Genomic DNA, 25093 nt, shown 5'->3' on the forward strand with positions numbered 1-25093 from the left:
TGCAGAGTCGGGGAGGGAGGGTAGTGACTCAGCACTTTGGAGGGGGAAGAGAAACAGAAATAAAAGTTTCGGAAAAGCAAGTCAGACTAGCTGTACCGGAGATTGTTTGGTTCACATTGGAATAATTACATGTTTTGCAGCAAGAACAACATTCCTAATTACAGCCAAAACAAATCAGAGCTGTGGCACTTAAGGAATAAATAGAAAGTGGAGAAATAATCGCAGGTGTTTTTTTTAAGCCATGCAGGTTTGCGTTAGCTGGCATCAAAACAATTTTTTAATAATTTAATTCAGTTCGAAACAAGTGTCAAAGCACCAGTGGCAAACGCAAAATAATGCTCCTGCTTTCATTGACCGATTCTGCCCCCATACAACAGGAATTCTGCAGATGCTGGAAATTCAAGCAACACACATCAAAGTTGCTGGTGAACGCAGCAGGCCAGGCAGCATCTCTAGGAAGAAGTGCAGTCGACGTTTCAGGCCGAGACCCTGACGAAGGGTCTCGGCCTGAAACGTCGACTGTACCTCTTCCTAGAGATGCTGCCTGGCCTGCTGCGTTCACCAGCAACTTTGTGTGTGCTGCCCCCATACAAACCAGTTTAGGAATTAAAAGCACAAACGAGATCACTCAGCCCATCGTTGGCCATGCCAAACTGAAAAGTTCCCATTAGGGCCTTTTCATTAGCTAAAATCCCACTTCAGCAGCAAACACCTTCAAGTTCCCCTGAGTCATATGGAATCTGACTTGGAAAAGAGTGAAATACTGGCCAAGTTATGGGACCACCGGTCCAAAGCTACGATTGAATCTCACCTCAGTAACTGTGGAGTTTAAATTCAGGTAATGAAATCTACCTGCAATTCAAAAGAAGCTGATAACAGTAACAGTGACCATCAACCAGTGTGGTACATGACCGCAAGAGCAGATCAAATTTGAGAAGTGGTAAGCTATGCCACCATGACACAGTGAGGAGAGCCACTGTCTCACAGGTACAGAGACCTGGGTCCAATCCTGATCTTGGGTGCTGTCGATGTGGAGTTTGCACGTTCTCCCCATGTCTACATGGAACTCCAGTTTTCTCCCGCATTCCAAAGACACATGAACTACCCACTGTAAATTTCCCATGATGTGTAGATGTGGGGTCAAATCTGGAGGGAGTTGATGGAGATGTGGAGAAAATAGAATGGGATTTGAGAGTGTCAATGGTTGACAGATTGCTGGCAGAGACTTGATGGGCTGAAAGGCCTGTTTCTGTGCTGCATGACTCAGACTTGCACCGCATCATTCTCATAGTTACAGGGATCACTCACAAAAGGTCACACAGTCCTGTTCCATGCCTTTCTGAACCTGATGAGGCATTTGAAAAACAAACTGATTTTCCTGTTCTAAAGGACAAAAGCTGATCAACATAATGGGATTAAAACTAAAGTCTTAAATCAGTCCTGTACAATTGTTTTGTTCTCATTTAACTGAAAAATATTTTCTCACAATCTTAACTCTGGGCTCTGGATCCTGGCCCAATCCAAATAGAGTGAGGTCATGCTGCAGTTACCACAGATAAAATTCAGTCCAATGGCATCAATGCCACCTACAGACACTCACAACCACCTATAAACTAGAGCAGCCTTCTTGCACCCAACAGGCACAATCCCAGGACAAATATGAGCTGGATCCAGTGGTCAGAAAGAAAGTGACAAGAATAGCATCAGTTCTTGGTGATGCTGAATAAATCAATAAGTAGAAATCATATCTGAGGAAGTGGTGAAGATTTTCAACAGGAAGTAAGTTGGCATCCTAATAGTTCAGATGGTGAAATGCATTACCTAAAAGAGCTTGGGGCTGCAAACAGAGGCTGTTATACCCTCCCCACAGTTGGCAGCATCATCAGCTGATTTGCAGGTAGGACAGTGGTTCACTACAGGGAAGAGAACAGGTAACTTGTCTTTGAACATTTGGAGGAACGAGGAGGAAGATCAAAGCCAACCTAGGATTCCTGCTGTCGAATGCTCTGTAGCAACCCCAGCAGATTATGAAAATGAGATGATGAGATTGAGCGAACAACAGGAATTCTGCAGATGCTGGAAATTCAAGCAACACACATCAACGTTGCTGGTGAACGCAGCAGGCCAGGCAGCATCTCTAGGAAGAGGTGTAGTCGATGTTTCGGGCCGAGACCCTTCGTCAGGGCTAACTGAAGGAAGAATGAGTAAGGGATTTGAAAGTTGGAGGGGGAGGGGGAGATCCAAAATGATAGGAAAAGACAGGAGGGGGAGGGATGGAGCCAAGAGCTGGACAGGTGATTGGCAAAAGGGATATGAGAGGATCATGGGACAGGAGACCCAGGGAGAAAGACAAGGGGGAGGGGGGGACCCAGAGGATGGGCAAGGGGTATAGTCAGAGGGACAGAGGGAGAAAAAGGAGAGAGAGAAAAAGAATGTGTGTATATAAATAAATAACGGATGGGGTACGAGGGGGAGGTGGGGCATTAGCGGAAGTTAGAGAAGTTAATGTTCATGCCGTCAGATTGGAGGCTACCCAGACGGAATATAAGGTGTTGTTCCTCCAACCTGAGTGTGGCAGAAAAATCAGCTACTAGTTCCCAATTCCGAATGTTATTCAATGTGTGCACAAGGAGCCAAACCACCAGCCAGCTACTCAAGATCAGGAGTGGAAGCCCCTGGAAGTATAACCAATTTCCTAGAGAGTAAGTGTATGGGAGCCACGATTTGATGTCTTGGGTTACAGGTGGCTCTAGTAAACCTAAAGCAGCAGCAATGCATGGAAGATCCTGTGGCTAGGGAAATTAGTAACGTAGGCTGGTGTTGCAAGAAGTGCTCTCTGACTGTGGTCAGCATAAGAACAAATCATCATCCACCAATACTCAGGGTGGAATGTGAATAACATGGTTGTACACCTATATGAATTCCTCTATTTTCCCTTCGCATGCAATGAGTTCACTGTGCCAGTGGGTGTGGATTTCATTCTAAGAACACTTGGCTTATAAATTGGTTTCTCATGCTCCAATCAAGTTATCTACAGCTGAAAGGGCAGATAGCCTTGGCTCAGTTTGGGGCTCTACATGGCTGTGTCTTTGTTTGCTGTACACCTGTTCCTCACTCTTGTTTACCTTCTCTGTAATGATGTAGATAAATAGATTAGTGTAATGAATCAGCTCACATCCATTCAGGTGCAGATTCCCAAACTGAGAGCCCTCTTTACAATGAGTTACATCTGGATTTACAAAAATCCCTCTTATTTGACTTTCAACATCGGGAATTTTAAAATATAGGCTGTAAGAGCTCCTCTTTCAAGGAATGGCCCCATTAAGTACAGAAAAAAAAATTGTTAAAACTGCAAAATTCAGGGTGCTGTATCCAAATGCATGTAGCATTTACAATATGGTAGATGAATTAATGGTAAGAATCGAAGTAAATATCTTTGCCATTACAGAACTCTGGCTGCATTGTGACCAAAGTTGGGAGCTAAATGTTCAACAACGTTTGAGATTTAAAAAGGCAAAAAGGAGAGGGTGGGGTAGTGCCAGTAATAAGGGAGGAGATAGTACAGTGAGAGACTATCTTAGTTCGGCAAACATGATGCAGAATTAGAATCGAATTGGGTGGAGCTAAAAGAACTAAAGGTAGAAAACACTAGCGGGAGTTTTTTTCTGGGTCACCAAATGTTATTGTACTATTGGGTGTGGCAATAATCACAAAATTAGAGGTGCATGCATGTAACAGAAATAATACAATAATCATGGAGGATTTTCTTCAATGTATAAATTGGACAAATCAAATTAGTGGTAATAAAATGGAGGACAAATTCATGGAATGTACAAAATGGTTTACTTAATCAGTACGTTGAGGAACCAATCAGAGGAAAACACATTTTACAACTCATATTGTGCAATGAGATAGAGTTAATTGAGGGAAGCGTGAGCACATCATGATAGAATTTTACACTGTTTGAAAACGATGTCCTTTAACCCAAAATGACCTTCACCAGGGGAAGAGACAGGAAAATGTGTTGAAAGGTATGATGGTGTACAAACAGTGGTAGCATTTAAATATATTGTACATAATTTACATAAATTAAGTATTCTACAGCACAAAGAGTAGAGAGGTGTTCTACCTGTGGCTGGAAGCTTATACAATTGTCTGGAAGAGCATTTTAGAACTCAGCAAGGGATGAGCAAGAAAGAAGGGCAAGATAGCAGATTGGCAAGGAACATAAAAATAGACCGTAGGAGCTACGTATGTGGAAAGGAAAGTCAAGCTATAGCAAATGGATGTTCCTTACAGACAAAGACAGGAGTGTTTATCATGAGGAACAAGGAAATGGCAGAGAAATTAAGCAACTGCTTTGTGCCTGTCATCACAGAAGACACAATAAAACTGTCCGAACCAAGAGTCTGATGAAAAATGAGGGACTGAAGGAAATAATTATGAGCCAAAAAAAGTATGAGAAAAGTAGGTGTGCTGGAAAGCTGATGAATCCCAAGAACCCTACAATCTGCACCCCATAGTCTTGAGTGAGACAGCTTTAGGTAATGAACACCCTGATTCTCATCTTTCAAAATTTGATAAGATTCTGGAATTGTTGCTGTGGATCAGAGGGGAGCCAATATGAACCCCCACTACTTAAGGAAAGAGAGAGAGAGAAAAAGATGGGAAAGTAACGACCCATTGGTCTGAAGTCAGTGGTAAGGAAAGTTCTAGAGTCTACAAAGAATAATGTAATAACACAACAATGTAAAATAATAGGATTGAACAGAATTAACATGAACCTACGTGTTGAGTTTTGGTGAACAGACAGAAGGCAAAGAGTAGGAATAATCAGATTGCTCCAGGTAGCACCACAGGAATTAGAGCTTAAGACCCAGCTATACACAATCTACATCACATACGACTTGGGGGAATTAAATGTCATATTTCCAAGCTGGGTCACTAAACAAGGTGGAATTGTGAGTATGGAAGAGGATGAAAAGAGGCTCCAAAAGGACATGGACAAGTTGAGTACATGGCAGGTGGAATATAGGATGGGAAAATGTGATGTCATTCACTTTGCTGCACACAACAGTAAGGCAAAATATTCTTTTTAAATTGGAAACATATTAGGTAAAGTTCATGTTCAATGGGATGTGTACAAAAGTCATAGAAGGCCAACGTGCAGGTACAGCAAGGGAAATGATATACTGCCCTTTATTTCAGGTACCTGGTGAGACTGCACCTTGCATTTTAGTCTTACCTGAAAATGAATGTACCTGCCTTAGAATGAATGCAGCAAAGATTCGTCAGACTGATCCCAGGGGTGGTGGGTTTGCTGTATGAGGAGAGGTTTGTAGGCATGATTTTAAAAGAATGAAAAGGCGATCTCATGGAAACATACAAAATTCTGACTGGGCTCAACAGGGTGGATGCAGGGGGGATATTTCCCCAGGCTGAGGAAGGAGGAGAGTCTCAGAATGAAGGGGAGGCAGCTTAGGACTGAGATGAGGTGAAATTTCTTCACTCAGAGAGTGGTGAATCTTTGGAATTCTCTATCCCAGAGGGCAGTGGACTCAGTCACTGATAACATTCAAACCAGAGACTGGTGGATTTCTGCTTATTAATGGAATCTCAGGACATAGGGATGATGCTGGAAAGTGAAGCTGAGGTGGAAGACCAGTCATGATCTTGAGAAATTGCAGAGCAGACTCAAGGGGGTGAATGGCCTGCTCCAATTCCTCACAAAACTGATAATTTTTGATATGATGTTTGCAAGGGTTAGAACAAAACAGACACTTACCAATTTTAAACTGAGGATGATCAGCATTTTTCCCAAGGTGCAGCTTCTCTGCACTGCCAGAAGGCAAGGTCATCGGTAGAAGCTGTTATTGCAAGATAACCCAGCAGAGTCAAATTGTATCCTCACCTGACCTCTACACGTGGACCTCCAAGAAACAAGCAGAGACCAAGCCAGTGTCTTTTCAGCTAATATTAACTGTTGAACTTCCATGGCTGACTCCATCCTCTCTTCACCCTTCCTTCACAATGCAAAGCAGCACTTGCTTTAACCTTGCTTCTCTGAATGACATTACTGTGAGTTCTGTTGTACGGTCCCTGACCTGAAACATTATCTGTTTCCCTCCCCCACAGATACTACCTGACCAGCTTAGTGTTTCCAGTACTTTGTTTTCATTTCAGTTTTCCAGCATCTCATCTGCAGATTTTTAAAAAATATTTTAATTTACTGTGGGCATTATGCCTTTGTGGGAGTTGGGTCATATGCACCATGCTTACACAAACAAAGCAAAGCAACACTACTTCCTTGCGATTCAAATTGGCCTTTCCAATTACTTATTCTTCAATTGCTTTACAGATGCGAATAGATTCGATCAAATTCAAACGACACAGCAAATCCTTGCACAGTTTATTGAAAGTAAGGATATCACGTTGCCCCAATTTAGTCACCTCAAATAAAGTTCTCATAGTGCGCTGCTAAACTGCCATTTGGCATCAGATTCTGAAAAGGAAATTTGACTGTATCTGCTTATTTAGTTGTCCACAAGCTGAAAGAGAAAGCTCAACACAGTTTCTGTTCTGCAGGAACAGTAAACTTCTGACATAGTAGGTGTGAAGAATTAATTACTTAAGCAAGTTGACAAATTACAACTGATGAAGAAACAGCTTTGAACCAGACCAAGGTATCTTAACAACCTTTTGACTCAAACTACTTTTAAAAACTACTGTTACACAGTGTGAAAACAAATCCTTTGGCCCATCTAAACTATCCCAACCATCAAGCACCCATTTTACACTAATCCCACTTTTTAAAAAATCATTTTCACTTCCCATCTACTACCCCCAGATTCTACCACCCTTTACACACTAGGGGCAATTTACAGAGGCCACTTTACCTCTCAAACCCATGTCTTTGGGATGTGGAAGGAAACTAAAGCATCCAAGAGAACTCCACACTACATGAATGGGCACCAATTAAGGAGATGCAGTGACATAGTCGCAAAGTTATTACACTAGCATTGAAGGTGAGGGCATTCCTCCCAGAAATACGAGTTCAAATCCCACTGCGGAAGCTGGGGAATTTAAATTCAGCTAATTGAATAAATCCAGAATAAAAAGCTTTATCAGTGATGGAGGATGTGAAACTGTTGGATAATAGCATGTGAAGTATCAGAATCGGGTTTATCATCACTGACATATATCGTGAAATGTGTTGTTTTGTGGTGGCAGTGCAAGGACATAACTATTATAAATTACCAAATATATAGTGCAAAAGAGGAATAACGAGGTAGTGTCCATGGACCATTCAGAAATCTGATGGCTGAGGGGAAGAAGCTGTTCCTAAAACACTGAGTGTGAGTTTTCAGGCTCCTGTACTTCCAGACCCCAGGAATGGAGTTATTTCTGAATTGCTCCTGAAATGGCTGAGCAAAGCAAACAGTGCAAGGGTATTTAAGGATGAACAATAAATGCTGGCCCTGCCAGAGACGAGGGAACTTGCTTCCAGAGGAGGTGGTAGAATAAGATACTGTACAATCATTATATTTAAGGGGTATTTGGATAGATAATACATAGAAGGATACAACCCTAATCGGGGTCAATGGGATTAGCGTAGATGCTAAAAAGGTCAGCATAGATCTAGTGAAATGAAGGGCCTGTTTCTGTGCTGATTGACTCTCTGTGACACCCACAACTCATGAAAGAATTTTTTCAGAAGTAACCCTCTTCCTGGGGCTTTGTTATTTTGGAAAGAAGATGCCGAAACTAAACCCTTGCACCTCTCTTCTATTTTCTCTCATCTCTCAGAAAAGGGTGGGAGAACAGCGTACCTACTGAAAGTCAGAACCAAAGCAACCATTCTCTGTGTCTGAGATTTGACCATTTAATCAAAGGGTAGAAGGGAGCCTCAAAGACCAGTCTAATCCAGTGTCCAGGATTCCCTGCAGAAGATGCCAAGTGGTGCCCAAGTGTCCCATTTCTCTACAGAAGTTGCAAGGTGGTGATGAGAGTAGAGCACATCTTCTTCTCAATTGTCTTGAAGACCAACAGCTCCGCGGTGGTTATACAAAGTCAAATCATCTACTTATGCGGACACAAGCCTGGTCTTTATCCAAACTGTATGGTCAGGTCCACACTGGTGCCCTGTACACTGAACCATCCTTTAAATATGGGTATCTCAACAAACCCAGGAAATGGCCTTTAGCTTTGAGAATGCAGTTGTTGAGGTTTTGAGAAAGAGCCTGAAAGCGAGAGATCGCTTTTTATCACCCTGTTAAAATTTACCAAAGAAACAAGAAAGCAAAACAGTCCAATCTGTGTTCAAGATGACAATGCACAACAGTTAGAATATTATAGCACAGTATACAGGCTCTTTGGCCCATGATGTTGTGCTAACTTTTTTACCTACTCTAATGCTTCTCTCCCTCCATTTTTCTTTCCTCCATGTGCCTATCTAAGGTTTTCTTAAATCTCCCTAATGATTCTGCCTCTACCACCACAGCAGAAGCGTGTTTCGTGCACCGACCACTCTGTGTAAAATACTCAACTCTGACATCCTCCCCCCTTATACTTTCATCCAGTCACCTTAAGATTCTGCAGAAACTTCTGAGAAACCTGATTAAGGACAAAATAAAGCTTCAAAATTAAACACATCCATAAAAGAGCTTTATTTTGTAGCATTTCACCTTGGAACATAGGCCAATGTTCAATGTCTGATTAACACTTGCTGAACGAAAGCAGTCTTGACCGTAGACAAATTTGAAAGTATTTTTCCCATTCTTTTCATAAAATTTTGCAGAACATTTTACAAAATTTCTTCCAGATAACTTGACACGTTTTGCTTCCCAATCAAAAACCTCCAGTTTTGTACAACACAGTGGTTTCAGACAGTAACTCTCATTGTCTGTGGTGCATATAAAGCTGTGGAATTTCTTTTCCCGCCAGTCACATCTCACACATTCATCCTGCAAAGAGATGCTGACTTTAAAATGATGAAACAGCAGCTAAAGGCTGGAACAGAATATGCTAGAAAACTTCAGCAGGTCAGGCAGCATCTGAGGGGAGAGATGTAGATCTAACTTTTCTTTTCCACGGGTTTTTGACCCAAAGATGAACAGTTATTTTTCCATAGCCGGACCTGCAAAGTTTTTCCACTGGTTTCTGGCTTTGTTTCAGATTTCAAGCATCTATGTTTTTTTTTATTTTAAAAAAATATTCTAGGTAAGTAATGAGTTAAAAACCAAATTTAAAAACTGTATTGATATAGCCTTTTTCACTAAGAAATGTGCCCCAATGTGACAAACATTGATGACTTTGAATTGGGGTATTTCAGTGCTCTGATGGATTCCAGATTTGTGCACTTCTGAGATTAGAGTTGCAAATCATTTCACCCAGACACAATGACTACAGATACAGGTATATATACAGATGACACAACCCCATCCTTTGATTTTTGTGACCTGGAGGCCAGAATGTGACATTATAGTGCTTACTTAGTGCATCCCTACTTGGCAGTGTGAATTGAGTCAGAATCAGGTTTATTATCGCTGACATACGTCATGAAATTAGTTGTTTTGCAGCAGCACTAGAGGGGGCACGGTAGCGTAGCAGTTAGCGCTCACATTACAGCATCAGCAAGCATAGCAAAATTCAACTCCAGCTGCTGCAGGTAAAGAGTCTGTATGTTCTCCCTGTGACTGCGTGGCTTTCCTCCCATATTCCAAAGAAATAGAGTTATGGTTAGAGTTAGTGAGTTGTGGGCATGCTATGTTGTTGCTGGAAACGTAGCGACACTTGGGGGCTGCCCCCAGCACAATCCTCACTGACTTGATCGAAACCAATGCATTTCATTGTATGTTTCAATTTCGGTGTATACTAGATTAGATTAGATTCAACTTTATTGTCATTGTGCGGAGTACAGATACAAAGCCAATGAAATGCAGTTAGCATCTGACCAGAAATGCAAAGAATAGTGTTATTTACAAAATAACTGCGAATAAAAAAAGTGCTACAGCACACAAATATAAAAGTACTGAGACAGTCCAATATGGGTGCAATACTGCTTAGCGCTGTGATGTGAGGTTCAGCAGGGTCACAGCCTCAGGGAAGAAGCTCTTCCTGAGCCTGCTGGTGCGGGAGTGGAGGCTCCTGTAGCGCCTACCGGATGGGAGGAGAGTAAAAAGTCCATGGTTAGGGTGAGATGCATCCTTGATAATGCTTTTCACCCTGCCCAGGCAGCGTTTATGGTAGATGTTCTCAATGGTGGGCAATTGGGTACCGATAATCCACTGGGCAGTTTTCACCACACACTGGAGTGCTTTGCGGTCCGATACAGGACAAGTGCCATACCACACTGAGATGCAGTTGGTGAGTATGCTCTCAATGGTACAGCGGTAAAAATCTGTCAGTATCCTGGGACGGAGGTGAGCTTTCTTAATGCTCCACAAGAAATAAAGGTGCTGTTGCACCTTTTTGATCAGGATGGAGGGGTTCAGGGACCAGGTGAGATCCTTGGAAATGTGGACACCAAGGAATTTGAAGATTGATACACGCTCTACTACAGTCCCGTTGATGTAGATGGGGACGTGAGTGTGGCTTCTAGCGTGCCTGAAGTCCACAATGATCTCCCTGGTCTATATGTGACAAAAAAAGTGAAGCTTTACATAAAGTACTGTAAGTTACAATAAGAATATAAAAAATAAATATGTAGTACAAAAAGAGAGCAAAATAGTGAAGTGTTCATGGGCCAGTCAGAAATCTGATGGCAGAGGAGAAGAAGCTGTTCCTAAAACTTTAAGTGTGTGTCTTCACCCTCCTGTACCTCCTCCTCCCTGAGAAAAGGGCACGTCCTGATTGGTGGGGGTCACCTTTTTGAGGCATCACCTTTTGAAGATGCCCTCAAGTATAACAGTCCAGAAGTAATTAGGTGGTGGGTTTCATGCAGACTGAAAAGAGGGAAAAGAGCTGGTTCAGAACACAAAATAATGGAGGGAAGCCTGGAAAATAAAGGCCAAACAACTGAAGGCAGAAGTGCCTGTGGGAGACCAAAGTCAAACGAATGCAGATCTTGCTGCAGAGGTAGCTTGGGTAAGGCTACACTGGAGGTATGAGTGGAACTATGTCAAACAGAATGGAAATTCTCAAGCCTAGAGATGATAGAAGGTCAGATGAAGGTTTCGATAATAGATCACCTGAGGTAAGGGGTAAAGGAAAAGTAACTGAATTAATGGTTTCAATCTTAGTGACATTGATCCACTTATTCCTGGCAATGAGGATGGAAGGGTCATGGAAACAGGATCAGTTTGCAATACAGAAAATAAGCCATGTGGACTGAAAGAAAATATATATTTCCAGGTAGGAAAATTCCAAGTGGAAACTTTTACGATTATTCAGAAACAGAACAAGCACTGTGACGGAGACAACATAAATGCAGCAGAAAGGCACATGTTTTAAGAGAAACTACAAATTTCTGAAATTAGTAACAAAAATTCAAAATCAGCCTGATACTCTGTACAAGGGACTCTTTGGCAACAATACAGTATGTAAATCAGTTCTAGTCTCCAGCGCTCAATACAGATTAAAAATAATGGGAATCATTGACATTCCTGGGGGCGGGGCAAAGAGGATGAAAGAGTTAAAAACATAAGAAATAAGTAAATGACCTTTAAACGGGATAATTCTATGGTTTTAATGCTGAAAGATTTGCATCTATGTAGCACTTTATCGCATGAAGTTAATTACTTGAAAGTGCCAAACACAGGATCCAATTTGCAAACACCCATCTCCCCCAAACAATGAAAAGAATGTCGAAACAATCTGCAGCTGCTTTGACAACTTGTAAATTAAACTCTGGAACTCGGTAATTCCAGCTCCTGATGTATAGGATTCCAGAGAAGCGGAAAGCAATTGTGCTGAAATTCACTTGTAGGGTCAATGTAGTTCTCAAAAATACCCGAAAAGGCTGCCCACAATCTATCCATTCAGGACAATTCCACAATTCTGACTTCCCTTTCTTCAGTGTGACTAGAGCCTCAAGATCAGGATTGAGATCTGGGTCATTGGGAAAGAGGAGGTCAGTGATGGCCATACCAACGTGACTGCACAAGCGTGGAATGTGAAAGTACCCACGGTTCTGGGCAAACTAGCAAAAACGGAACAAGAAGAATTTAGACAGAATTAATCTCCTTCACCATCCCCAAGATCTTTGCTCTCCAATTCCAGTCTCTCGACCTTTACCGAGTTTCACCATTCCACCACTGGCGGCCGCGCCTTCAGCTGCCTGGATCTCAAGTTCTGAAATTTCCTCCCTAACCATCTACCCTTCTCCTCCATCCTTCAAGACGGTTTCAGACCCAGCTTCAGGTATCCGCCCTGATATCTGCTCATGTGGCCCCGTGACAAGTTTTAAATTCAGAATTCTAGAAACCATTTTTTTTAAGTTGTTGGGCTACTGGGCTCCATCACATCCTTCAATCGCTTAAAAATTATTGTAGCATCTGACAGTGACAATTAAATATTAGCTGTAAGTCTGTAGTTTTCCAGAATCTGGCTGTGATTTCCGATATTTAAATCACGCCCTAAATTTGCTCGTCAAACAAGTAATCGAAAGGCGGCAAGAAAAAAGCATTAGTAGGGAGGACGGGTGAACGCTGACCTGGTCTCGGTGCTTGCTCACGCATGCACTTTCCGCTCGAACTGGCTGACCTGATTTTTTAATAATACAATTTAACACGTTCATCGCCGAGCAAAGTAAGGTTCCCGAAACCTGAACCACTCCCATTAAGCAACTCCAGTTTATCGTCAGTCTTACGCAAAAAAAGCTTAAACAAACAAGGTTTTATAGCTCTCAAGTTTCTGTATTGAAAGGGAGGTTGTCATCGAAGTTTTCCCCCAAAAGGACAAACTTCAATCATTATTACCACGAGAATTATTACTAAATTAGTTTGAGCTAAAGTTTTACTGTACCGTTTAACAAATGGTAGACCACTTATGTGACTTAAATGGCAGAAAACGTGGGTTGAACCCACCTTACCTGGTTGAGAGGTTTCACCATTTCGAAACCACAGCCACAATATGCCCAACACCTGCAGAATGTCCATCTTCTATTTTCCAGATTTCTTTCGTATCGTTGGGTCACTTTTAGGAATTTGTTTCCATGACTTGTACTTTTTTAAAAAATTCAATAAGTACCAATAGAGTGTTAGATCGTTTGAAAACTTTGAGAAATGTTTTAGTCAATCTTTCTCATTCCCACTCGAGTTGTTTCTCCGCTCTCGTCAGTTTCACGCTGATATGACACATGGGGTTGGCTCCACCTTCTGAAGCCAAATCACATCACCAGGAAGGTGAGAAACTACACTGCAAAGACGCAAGCACCACTTTTCATAAATCCAGTGAATCGTACTTAAAACTGTTTTGATTTTAAGAGCGAGCTCGGCGACATTATAAAACAAACACGTAAGAGTGTGTAAAATCCTCTTTTCCAAAAGTTGAGCCGTACAGTTTATTAAGGCACTTCACGGCCAATTTCCGTGTCCAGAGCTGATAGATATATATAGGGAGCAAAATAAATTAAAAATATAAATTAGCACGTTCTACTATTTAAGGTGAAATACGTAGCAATCATTAATAATATGCTTTTAAATGTATTAACTTTTCTCCAAATTTAAAATAAAAGACAATTTGTGTGTGGGACATTTAAAAAGTTTAAGTTAACATAGTAGCTTAAAATCTTCCTGATCTTCTTGCTAATGTTTCCTGTTCTCCATTCTCTCCAAAAGGTGCTGTTTCAAATTGAATTACTTAATCTTGCAAACTTTGATACTGGCTCGCATTCAACCGAACCTGTCCTCGCAAGCGTGCAGACGCAAGAACTTACCAGGAGGGGGCAGTAGATAGGGATCGAGAATATTATTTTTTATTCTCTCCGTAACTGGCGTGTATGTTGGCTGGAAGGGATGGGATTTGTATATCCTCGATCTTTACTCCATTAAGTACAGTTAGCCAAGGACTAAAGATTAGATATCCCTATTTTGTGTGGTTTAAGCAAGATTTGCATTTCTGTAGTACCTTTTATAATCGCGGATGCCCTAAAGTGTTTGACCGTGAGCTAAATACTTTTGAAATGTAGTCAGCGTTTTCAAAGGTCACGCACGATATATTCACCGACTTGTTTATCAAGACATTGCCATACTTTACGTTTGGAAAGGAAGTGTCAAAGTTAATTAATATGTAAGAAAACTGTAGCAATAACACAGTGGTTATGTTTTCGCAGCATAAGAAATCGAAAATAATAAGCTTAAGTCACCTGGTGATGGTTTGAGATTTTAAACTCAATTTAGAAATATGGAACCACTCTTCCCTCCCCCCACCTTTTAAATCTACTTCTCATCTTTTGTTCTCCAGACCTGCCGAAATGTTTCTGCCCGTAATGTCGACTATACTTTTCTTTTCCATAGATGCTGTCCGGCCTGCTGAGTTCCTCCAGTATTTTGTGTTGTTTTGATAAAAATCCTTGTCTACTTTCCTGTTTGTTACCTGCAACTCTTCATTGCAAATATCTGTCCATCTCAGCTTCATGATTTCTGCGATGTCCAATGGTCTTATGTATTTAGATATATGCATTTAGGAAATATCAAATATTCCCAATTCCTTCTTATGTCAGTCTTAAATAGGCAACTGCTTATCCTAATCTATGCCTGCTTGTTCCAGATGCCTTACAGCAGGGGTTCCAAAGCTTTTTAATGCCATGTACCCCTACCATTAACCGAGGGGTCCATGGACCTCAGGTTAGGAATCCGTGCCTTACAGTATCCACTCTGCCACACCCCTGTAGAGTATTAGGTTTCGGTAGTCTCATTTTAAATTCAAGGCCGTTGATCCAATCTAATAGATCTTTCTTCAAAGAACAACATTTTCATCCCAGGAATCAATCCAGAGAACGCTCTGCACTGCCTTCAAGGCAGGTTTATTCTTATATAGTAGAACCAAAAAAAAAAACAACTCCTTTGAGGTTATGCTAGTTATAGCAAACCTCTCTCAAAAAGGGTCAACATTTCATTTTATGTCTTTGTAATTTACTTACTAGACCAGCATGCCAATAATCACCAGATCTCTCTGAGAAACTGAAAATGCTGGAAGCTCTCAGCACGTCAGACAGCATCTGTGGAGAGAGAAACAGAATTATTGTTTCAGACCAAGGACCCTTCATCAAAACTGGGAAAGAGAGAAAATCTAACTTTTCAATAGCAGAGAAAGTTGGGAGGAATGGACAGTACAAAGGGATAGGCTGAGACGAGGGTTGCTGTGGGGATAGATTGCACTGGTCATTCAATCAGTTGGCTATCAGGGCAATTTGAGTGTGATAATACAAGTAACAGGGTTGTTGGACATACTAGAAAGTCAGGCGGTACCAACTGAGCAAAAAGCACTTAATCCAAGCAGGAATGGCTCGTGTTGACACAGAGAAAGCAAGTTACCTTAAATGATAGAATTAGAATTCAGAAAGCCTTGACAGAAAATGATGCTGGGCATTGCTGTAAGAGTGCAGGAGGCCACAGAAAGGTCAGAAAAGTGTCCTTTCATGATCATACAAATGAAAATCCTTCCTTCATAAATTAGTCAGTTTGATTTTGATAAAGTTTCTTAAAAAAGTTTAGCGTAATACTTTTCTCACACAGTAAAGAGAAAAGACATTCTCTTGGATTAACGGGATAGGGGTTTCTGCCTATGATCTCATTCATACACCGTCTCCCAGACCTTGATCATCATAGAGAGGTGGTCAGAGGGTCTTGACTCTTTTAACAGTTGCTGCATGACTTGCTGAGTGTTACTGCCTTTATTTTTTGAAGGCAGCGATGTCTGTTGCTCCACCTAGTGGCTAATTCTAGACCAATAGTTCAGGAGATTCAGAGAACTCAAAAAATGTCTTGGACGATAAAACAGAGAAGCAGAATGAGGCCATTCAGCACGTTGTGTCTGCTGCACCATTTGATTATGAGCGATCCATTTTTCCTCTTAAACTCATTTCCCTGCCTTCTCTCTATAACCTTTGACACCTTACTAATAAAGAACCTATCAGTCTCTGTTTTAAAAATACCCAAAGACTTGGCCTCCACAGTCATCCATGGCAAAGATTTCCACAGATTCACCATCCTCTGGCGAATGAAGTTCATCATCATCTCTGTTCTAAAGGGAAATCCATCCATTGAGGCTGTGCCCTCTGGTCCTAGACTCTCCCACTATTGGAAGCATCCTCTGCACATCCACTTATCTAGGCCTTTCAATATTCGGTAGGTTTCAATAAGAAACCTTATTTTTCTAAACTAAAGTGACTGCAGGCCCTGGGCCATCACATGTTAACCCTTTCATCACCAGGATAATTCTCCTAAACTGGAGTTGCAGCTGAATGCCCTTCGACTCATGCAGGAAACTGAAGAGGTGGCAGATTGGAGCAACAGGGAGGTGGTCACCCCTGAGTTGCAGGAGGCAGGTACCTGGGTGAAAGTCAGGAGTGGGAAAGGAAATGGGCAGCCAGTGCAGAGTATCCCTGTAGCTGTTCCCCTCAATCAGTTTGGATACTGTTGGGGGTGGGGGAACCCACCAGAGGGAAGCTGCAGCGACAGGGTCTCCGGCGCTGTGGCTGAGAAGGAAATGGGGAAAAAGAGAGCTGATTCCATAGCTGGAGGAGTGGACACAATAGGGACACCTTGATGGTATGATGCCTCCCAGGTGCCAGGGTCAGGGATGTCTCAGATCAGATGCATGACATTCTAAAGGGAGAGGGTAAGCACCTAGAAGTCTTGACATGTATTTGCACCAATGACATTGGAAGGAGAGGTGAGGAGGTCCAAAAGAGAGGTTTTAAAGAGCTAGGTAGAAAGTGCATAAGCAGGACATCCAGGGTAGCAATCTCTAGATTGCTGCCTGTGCACACACCAGGGAGGGTAAGAATAGGATGATTTCGTAGATGAATGGGTGGCTAACGAACTGGTGCAGCGGCAGGGTTTCAGATTTAAGCATCATTGGGATCTCTTCTGGGGGAGGTATGACTTGTATAAAAGGGACAGGTTACACCTGAACCCGAGGGGGACCAATATCCTTGCGGGCAGGTTTGCTAGAGCTGTTGGGGGGAGGGTTTACACTGATTTGGTGGGGGGAGGGGGTATGTAGTGAGACTGTCAGGAAGGACAGGCAGATGATGGGGCAAAATTGCAGTCAGTGGGATGAGTTGCAGTGTAAAAGGGCACCAAAATCAAAAAGGGTAACAAATACAGGACTGAGGTGTTAAATTTGAAAGCATGTGTATACGAAATAAGGTAGATGATCTTGTAGTACACAGAGAATGGCAGGTATGACATTCTGGGCATCACTGAGTTGTGGCTAAAGGAAGATAATAGTTTGCAGCTTACCATCAAAGAATACACATTCTATCAAAAGGACAGGCAGGTACACAGAGGGGGTGGCATGGCTCTGTTGGTTAAAAATGTAATTAAATCTTTAGGAAGAGATGACATAGTATTGGAAGACAGATTCTTTGTGGGTAGAGGTATGAAGCTGCAAGGGTAAAAAGATCCTAATGGGAGTTATATAAAGGCCTCCACAAACAGTCATGATGTGGGCTACAAATTACAATGGGAATAGAAAAGGCATGACAAAAGGGCAATGTTATGGGGAATTTCAAAATGCAGGGAGATTGGGAAAATTAGGTTGGTGCTGGATCCTAAGAGAGAAAAATTGTAGAATGCTGACAAGATGGTTATTGGAGCAGCTTGTGGTTGAACCCTCTAATAGAAAGATTATTTTGGACTGAGTGTTGTGTAATGAACTGGATTTGATTAGGGAGCTTAAGGAATTCTTAGGAGTCAGTGATCATAACATGATTACTAGTGATCCTTCAAGAATCACTGGAATTTGGCATAGTTCCAGAGGACTGGAAAATTGCAAATGTCACTCTACTGTTGAAGAAGAGACAGAAGAAAGGGAATTAAAAGGCAGCTGGCCTGACCTCAGTGATTGGAAAGATGTTGGAGTCAACTGTTAAGGATGAAGCTTTGAGGTACTTGGAGACACATGATGAACTAGACTGAAGTCAGCATGGTTTCCTTAAGGAAAAATCTTGCCTGACAAATCTGTTGCCATTCCTTGAGGAAATAAAAATCAGGATAGACAAAGGAGAATTGGTGGATGCTGTGTACTTGGACTTTCAGAAGGCCTTTGACAAGGTGCCACGCATGAGGCTGCTTAACAAGATATGAGCCCATGGTATTACAGGAAAGATACTAGCATGGATGGAGCATTGGCTGACTGGCAGGAGACAAAGAGTGAGAATAAAGGGAGCCTTTTCCGGTGAGCTGGCGGTGATTAGGGGTGTTCCACAGGTGTGAGTATTGGGACTACTACTTCTTATGTTGTATGTCAATGATTTAGATGATGGAATTGATGGCTTTGTGGTCAAGTTTACGGATGGTACAAAGATAGGTGGAGAGGCAAGTATTGTTGAGGGAGGAGGGATACTACAGAAGGACTTAAATTAGGAGAATGGGCAAAGAAGTGGCAGATGGAATACAGTGTCAGGAAGTGTTTGGTCATGCACTTTGGTAGAAGGAATAAAAACATAGACTATTTTTTAAACAGGAGGAAAATTCAAAAATCCAAAATGCAAAGGGACTTAGGAGTCCTCATGCCAGATTCCCTAACGGTTAACTTGCAGGTTGAGTCTCTGGTGAGGAAGGCAAATGCAATGTTAATATTTATTTCGAGAGGATGTGCCTTGGAGTTTTGTGAAAAGCTTTGCATCCTTTATCTAAGAAAGGATGTGCCGACATTGGAGAGGGATCAGAGGAGTTCACGAAAATGATTCTGGGAATGAAAAGATCTTCATATGAGGAGCGTTTGATGGTTCTGAGCCTGTACTTACTGGAATTTATAAGAATGAGGGGGGGTATCTCATCAAAACATATTGAATGTGGAAAGGCCAAGGTAGAGTGGATGTGGAAAGAATGTTTCCTGTAGTGGGGGAGTCTAGGACCAGAGGGCAGAGCCTCAGAATACAGGGATGTCTGTTTAAAGTCATAGAGAAGTACAGCTCAAAAAGAGGCCCTTTGGCCCATCTAGTCCATGTCGAACTATTTAAAACTGCCTACTCCCATCGTCCTACACCCAGACTACAGCCCTCCATACCCCTACCATCCATGTACCTATCCAAACTTCTCTTAAACATTGAAATTGAGCTCACAATACACCACTTGTACTGGCCACTCATTCCACACTCTCACAACCTACTGAGAGAAGTTTCCCCTCATGTTCCCCTTAAACTTTTCACCTTTCACCCCTAACCCATGACCTCCAGCTGTAGTCCCACCCAACCTCAGTGGAAAAAGCCTGCTTGCACTTACCCGATCTATACCCCTCAATTTTGTATACCAAATCTCCCCTCAATCTTCTACGTTCCTAGGAATAAAGTCCTCACCTATTAAATCCTTCATAACTCAGATCCTCCAGTCCCAGCAACATCCTTGTAAATTTTCTCTGTTCTCTTTCAACCTTATTTACATCTTTCCTGTAGGTAGGTGACCAAAACTACACACAATACTCCAAATTAGACCTCACCAATATCTTATACAACTTCATTATAACACCCCATCTCCTGTACTCAATACCTTGATTTATGAAGTCCCATGTGCCAAAATCTTCCTTTATGACCCTGCCTTTCTTTGCCACCACTTCCAATGAGTTATGGACCTGTATTCCCAGATCCCTTTATTCTACTGCACTCCTCAGTGCCCAACCGTTCACTGTGTAAGATCTACCCTGGTTGGTCCTACCAAAGTGCAACACCTCACACTTGTCTGCATTAAATTCCATCCGCCATTTTTCCAGCTGGTCCAGATCCTGCTGCAAGCTTTTGATAATCTTCCTTGCTGTCCCCAACCTTGGTGTCACCTGCAAATTTGCTGATCCAGTTAACTCATTATCATCCAGAGTGTTGATATAGATGACAAACAATGGACCCAGCACCACTAGTCACAGGCCTCCAGTTAAAGAGACAACCAACTACTATCACTCTCTGGTTTCTTCTTACAAAGCAAATGTCTAATCCAATTTTCTAGCTCATCTTGAATGTTGAGCGACTGAACCTTCTCGACCAACCTCCCATGTGGGTCCTCATCAAATGCCTTACTAAAGTCCATATAAACAACATCTAATTTCCTGGTAATTTTTTTGAAAAACTCGAAAGTTTGGTTAGACACAACATACCATGTATGAAGCTATGCTGATCATCCCTAATCACTTTATGTCTATCCAAATACTTATATATCCAGTCCCTTAGATATAGGGACTTATCCACTACTGATGTCAGGCTCACTGGCCTATAATTTCCTGGTTTATATTCAGAGCTTTTTTAAAACAGTGGAACAACATTGGCTATCCTTCAATCCTCCGGTACCTCACCTGTCACTAAGGATGATTTAAATAACTCTGCTTGGGCCCCTGCAATTTCTGCACTTGCCTCCCACGGGGACAAGGGAACACCTTGTCAGGCCCTGGGGATTCATCCACCCTAATTTACCTCAAGACAGCAAACACCTCCTTCTCCTCTGTAATCTGTATAGGGCCCATGATCTCACTGCTGCATTGCCTCACTTCTACAGACCCTGTGTCCATCTCCCGAGTAAATACAGACGCAAAAAATCCATTTAAGATCTCCTCCATCTCTTTTGGCTCCACACATGGATTACCATTCTGATCTTCCAGAGAACCAACTTTGTCCCTTGCCACCCCTTTGCTCTTAACATACCTGTAGAATCCCTTAGGATTCTCCTTCACCTTGTTTGCTAGGGTAACCTCATGGCCTTTCAGCCCTCCTGATTTCTTTCTTTTTCTCTTGTATTTCTTATACTCCATAAGCACCTCATCAATTCCTACCTGTCTAAACCTGCTATGCACCTCCTATTTCTTCTTAAGCAGGACCTCAATATTTCTTGAAGACCAAGATTCCTTACGCTTGTAAAGCACACGGTATTGGGGGTAAGGTATTGATGTGGATAGAGAATTGGTTGGCAGACAGGAAGCAAAGAGTGGGAATAAACGAGACCTTTTCAGAATGGCAGGCAGTGACTAGTGGGGTACCGCAAGGCTCAGTGCTGGGACCCCAGTTGTTTACAATATATATTAATGACTTGGATGAGGGAATTAAATGCAGCATCTCCAAGTTTGCGGATGACACAAAGCTGGGCGGCAGTGTTAGCTGTGAGGAGGATACTAAGAGGATGCAGGGTGACTTGGATAGGTTAGGTGAGTGGACTAATTCATGGCAGATGCAATTTACTGTGGATAAATGTGAGGTTATCCACTTTGGTGGCAAAAACAGGAAAACAGATTATTATCTGAATGGTGGCCAATTAGGAAAAGGGGAGGTGCAACGAGACCTGGGTGTCATTATACACCAGTCATTGAAAGTGGGCATGCAGGTATAGCAGGCGGTGAAAAAGGCGAATGGTATGCTGGCATTCATAGCAAGAGGATTTGAGTACAGGAGCAGGGAGGTACTACTGCAGTTGTACAAGGCCTTGGTGAGACCACACCTGGAGTATTGTGTGCAGTTTTGGTCCCCTAATCTGAGGAAAGACATCCTTGCCATAGAGGGAGTACAAAGAAGGTTCACCAGATTGATTCCTGGGATGGCAGGACTTTCATATGAAGAAAGACTGGATGAACTGGGCTTATACTCATTGAAATTTAGAAGATTGAGGGGGGATCTTATTGAAACGTATAAAATCCTAAAGGGATTGGACAGGCTAGATGCAGGAAGATTGTTCCCGATGTTGGGGAAGTCCAGAACGAGGGGTCACAGTTTGAGGATAAAGGGGAATCCTTTTAGGACTGAGATTAGGAAAAACTTCTTCACACAGAGTGGTGAATCTGTGGAATTCTCTGCCACAGGAAACAGTTGAGGCCAGTTCATTGGCTATTTTTAAGAGGGAGTTACATATGCCCTTGTGGCTAAAGGGATCAGGGGGTATGGAGGGAAGGCTGGTACAGGGTTCTGAGTTGGATGATCAGCCATGATCATACTGAATGGTGGTGCAGGCTCGAAGGGCCGAATGGCCTACTCCTGTGCCTATTTTCTATGTTTTCTTTACCTTTTATTCTGACAGGCACACATAAGCTTTGTACTCTCAAAAAATTACTTTTGAAGGATACCTTTGCCAGAAAACAGCCTGTCCCAATCCACACTTGCCAGATCCTTTCCCATACCATCAAAATTAGCCTTACTCCAGTTTAGAATCTCAACCCAAGGACTAGATATATCCTTTTCCATAATTACCTTGAAACTAATGGCATTATGTTCACTAGGTGCAAAGTGTTCCCCTACACAAATTTCTGTCACCTGCCCTGTTTCATTCCCTCACTCTCGTTGGAGCTTCCAAGTACTGATTAAGGAAACTGTCCTTTTATAGTACGAGAGTCCCAGTCAATATGTGGAAGGTTAAAATCCCCTACTATAACAACCTTATGTTTCTTGCAATAGTCTGCAATCTCTCCACAAATTTGTTGCTCTAAATCCTACTGTTAGGTGGTCTATAATATAGCCCCATTAATGTACCTTTCTTATTCCTCAATTCCACTTATAAAGCTTCACTAGACGAGTTCTCCAGTCTATCCTGACTGAGTACTGCCGTGACTTTTTCCTCTGACTAGTAATGCCACCCCTCCCCCTCTGTTGTATTTAGAATGGAGATGAGCAAGAATTTCTTTAGCAAGAGGCAGCTGTGGAAGCCAGTCACTGGGTACATTTTAAGACAGAGGTTGATAGGTTCTTGATTATTCAGGGCGTGAAAGGCTACAGGGTAGAGAAGGTAGAAATGGGATTTGAGAAGGAAATGGATCAGTCATGATATGGCGGAGCAGACTTGATAGGTCAAATGGCTAAATTTTGCTCCTACATCTTAATAGTCTAAATCTCCTCTAGGCATGCTCCAATGACGACATCTTTCTTAGATATAGGGCCCAAATTCGCTCACAATATTCAAAATGTGGTCTGACCAATCCCTTTACACCCCAATTTCTGAATTTGCTCCCCATTTAGAAAATAGCCTTTATTCCTTCTACCAAGATGCATGACCATATACTTTCCTACATTGTATTCCATCTGCCACTTCTTTGCCCATTCAAGATTGTTTAATGCCATCGCCACTGTACAAGTGTAAAGGAGAAAATAATTGTTACCCCAGATCAAATGCAGCACAAGAACACAATATAAATACAAAAGATATCTTATATACATAGATTGATTGTATGTCCATAAAGTGACAGTAGACACAGGTATGTCTGTATATAAGATGATTGACAGGAAATGATAAAGTAGTGGTGGTCTCCTGGGGAGTCCCATGATCTGGCCAAGTCCTTCTGCGGACTCCCTGCTTCAACACTATCTCCCCTCCACCTATCTTTGTGGCATTCAAAAACTTGACCACAAGGCCATCAATTCCATCATCCAGATCGTTAATATAAAACCTGAAAAGTAGTGGACTCAGCACCACACTTGAATTTCTGGATTGCTGCTGGTGTCTATCACAGCAAAGACTTACACAAAATACCAGAGTTTGCCCACAATTTTTGTCTCCTTTACTGCTTCTCAATGCAACTTTCTCCTAGTCTAATATCCACTCTTGCCCCTTGTTATTAGCTAACTTAGTATTTTCATTTCATCTTTTTCTCTTGTTTTTTTTAAGTTGCCTTCTGATAGTTTTTAGAAGCTTCCCAGTAGTATATACAATATTGTATACCCTCTCTTAAGATGCCTGTGCACATCTCACCAGATAAATCAAAATGAATCCTTACCAGAAATAAACTTGCCATTCATTTACCCATTTTATCAACTCATTGAGACTATCCCATAGCCTGATACTATTCTCACCATCACCACTTTGTGTTAGCAATGAATTTACTGATACCTCCTATATTTGCATCTAAATCATTAACGTATAAAATAGGAGTCCCAGCTGATTCTCGTGGGACACCACCAGTGACAGACTTCTTATCATAAAACCCCTCCTTCATCACTCTGCCTCTTACCAAATGTCAGCCAGTTTCTATCGATTCCATCCTTGTTTATCAATGTCCTCTGTGGGACCTCATCAAAAGATTACTTAAGACCCCAACTGTCATCTACACACCTTATTACCTCTGAATAACTCAATCATTAGTTACACAAGATCTACCTCTAACAAATCCATGCAAACCATCTTTGATTAATCCCAATCTGTTCAAGTTCAGATCTATCCTGTTCTTCAGAATTTTGCCAATTCTGATTTACACACACAGGCCTGTTCTTCCCATTTATTGCAACTATTTGAAAATCTCATCAGATCCTGGGGATTTATGTATCAATGAGCCCACTGAACATCTAATACTTTATGGTAAATTGTTCTTGAATTTTTTTCTGAATTCTCACCATATCCTCTCCAAGTGAATACAGGTGTTATTTATTCCTCACTTACACCCTCTGAATCTGCAGATTTCCCCTTTGGTTCCCAAGAGGCTGTACATGTCCTGGTTACCCTCAATATTCTAAAATGGTTTGTGATTTTCCTTAATTTTGTTCATCAATGCCATCTCATGCTGCCCCTCTTTGCCCTCCAAAACTCAGCTATGAATGAGTATTATTTGACTGATCTGAGATTGTTTTCTTTGGAATAGAGGAGCCAATTGAGGCATGTTCAAACTGAGTAGCTTAATTCTGACAGGACCCATCCCAGCAGTCTTATCAATTTTTAATTTCCCTATATTCCCAGCAACTAATTTTTTGGTCCCATACCTTTTGATTGTCATTTACCTACATTGGGGGCAGGACTGAAACTGATCACCGTCACTGATCTCTGGTACAGCAGTCTTTGAAGGACTTCATAATACAAGTCATTGGAGGCATCATATAAATTTGTCAATTTACTAATTTCAAGGAAAACACTGATATACAGCAATTAATCACCCAGGCTACTTTGACAGCATTTCCCAAACCCAAATACTGTACTCTACCACAAGGAAGTGCATGGGAATACCACTACCTGGACTTCCCTCTAAGTTGTATACT

At 41.8% G+C, this 25093-nt stretch overlaps 1 protein-coding gene across 2 annotated transcripts in view; it reads right to left on the reverse strand.

The window, feature by feature from the left end:
- The window catches only part of erbb3a (erb-b2 receptor tyrosine kinase 3a), a 137737-nt gene extending 122317 nt beyond the window's left edge, over window positions 1–15420 (reverse strand). For both annotated transcript variants that reach the window (XM_072249569.1, XM_072249570.1), the window contains exons 1-2: window positions 15083–15420; window positions 13031–13539 (exon numbers count right to left, since the gene is read on the reverse strand). In XM_072249569.1, the coding sequence (XP_072105670.1) occupies window positions 13031–13097 (67 nt within the window). In that variant the 5' untranslated portion in view covers window positions 13098–13539; window positions 15083–15420. The remainder of the gene's footprint in view (window positions 1–13030; window positions 13540–15082) is intronic.
- Window positions 15421–25093: the final 9673 nt, after the last annotated feature.

This window comes from Mobula birostris, chromosome X, assembly GCF_030028105.1.
Source record: "Mobula birostris isolate sMobBir1 chromosome X, sMobBir1.hap1, whole genome shotgun sequence".
Lineage (NCBI taxonomy): Eukaryota > Metazoa > Chordata > Chondrichthyes > Myliobatiformes > Myliobatidae > Mobula > Mobula birostris.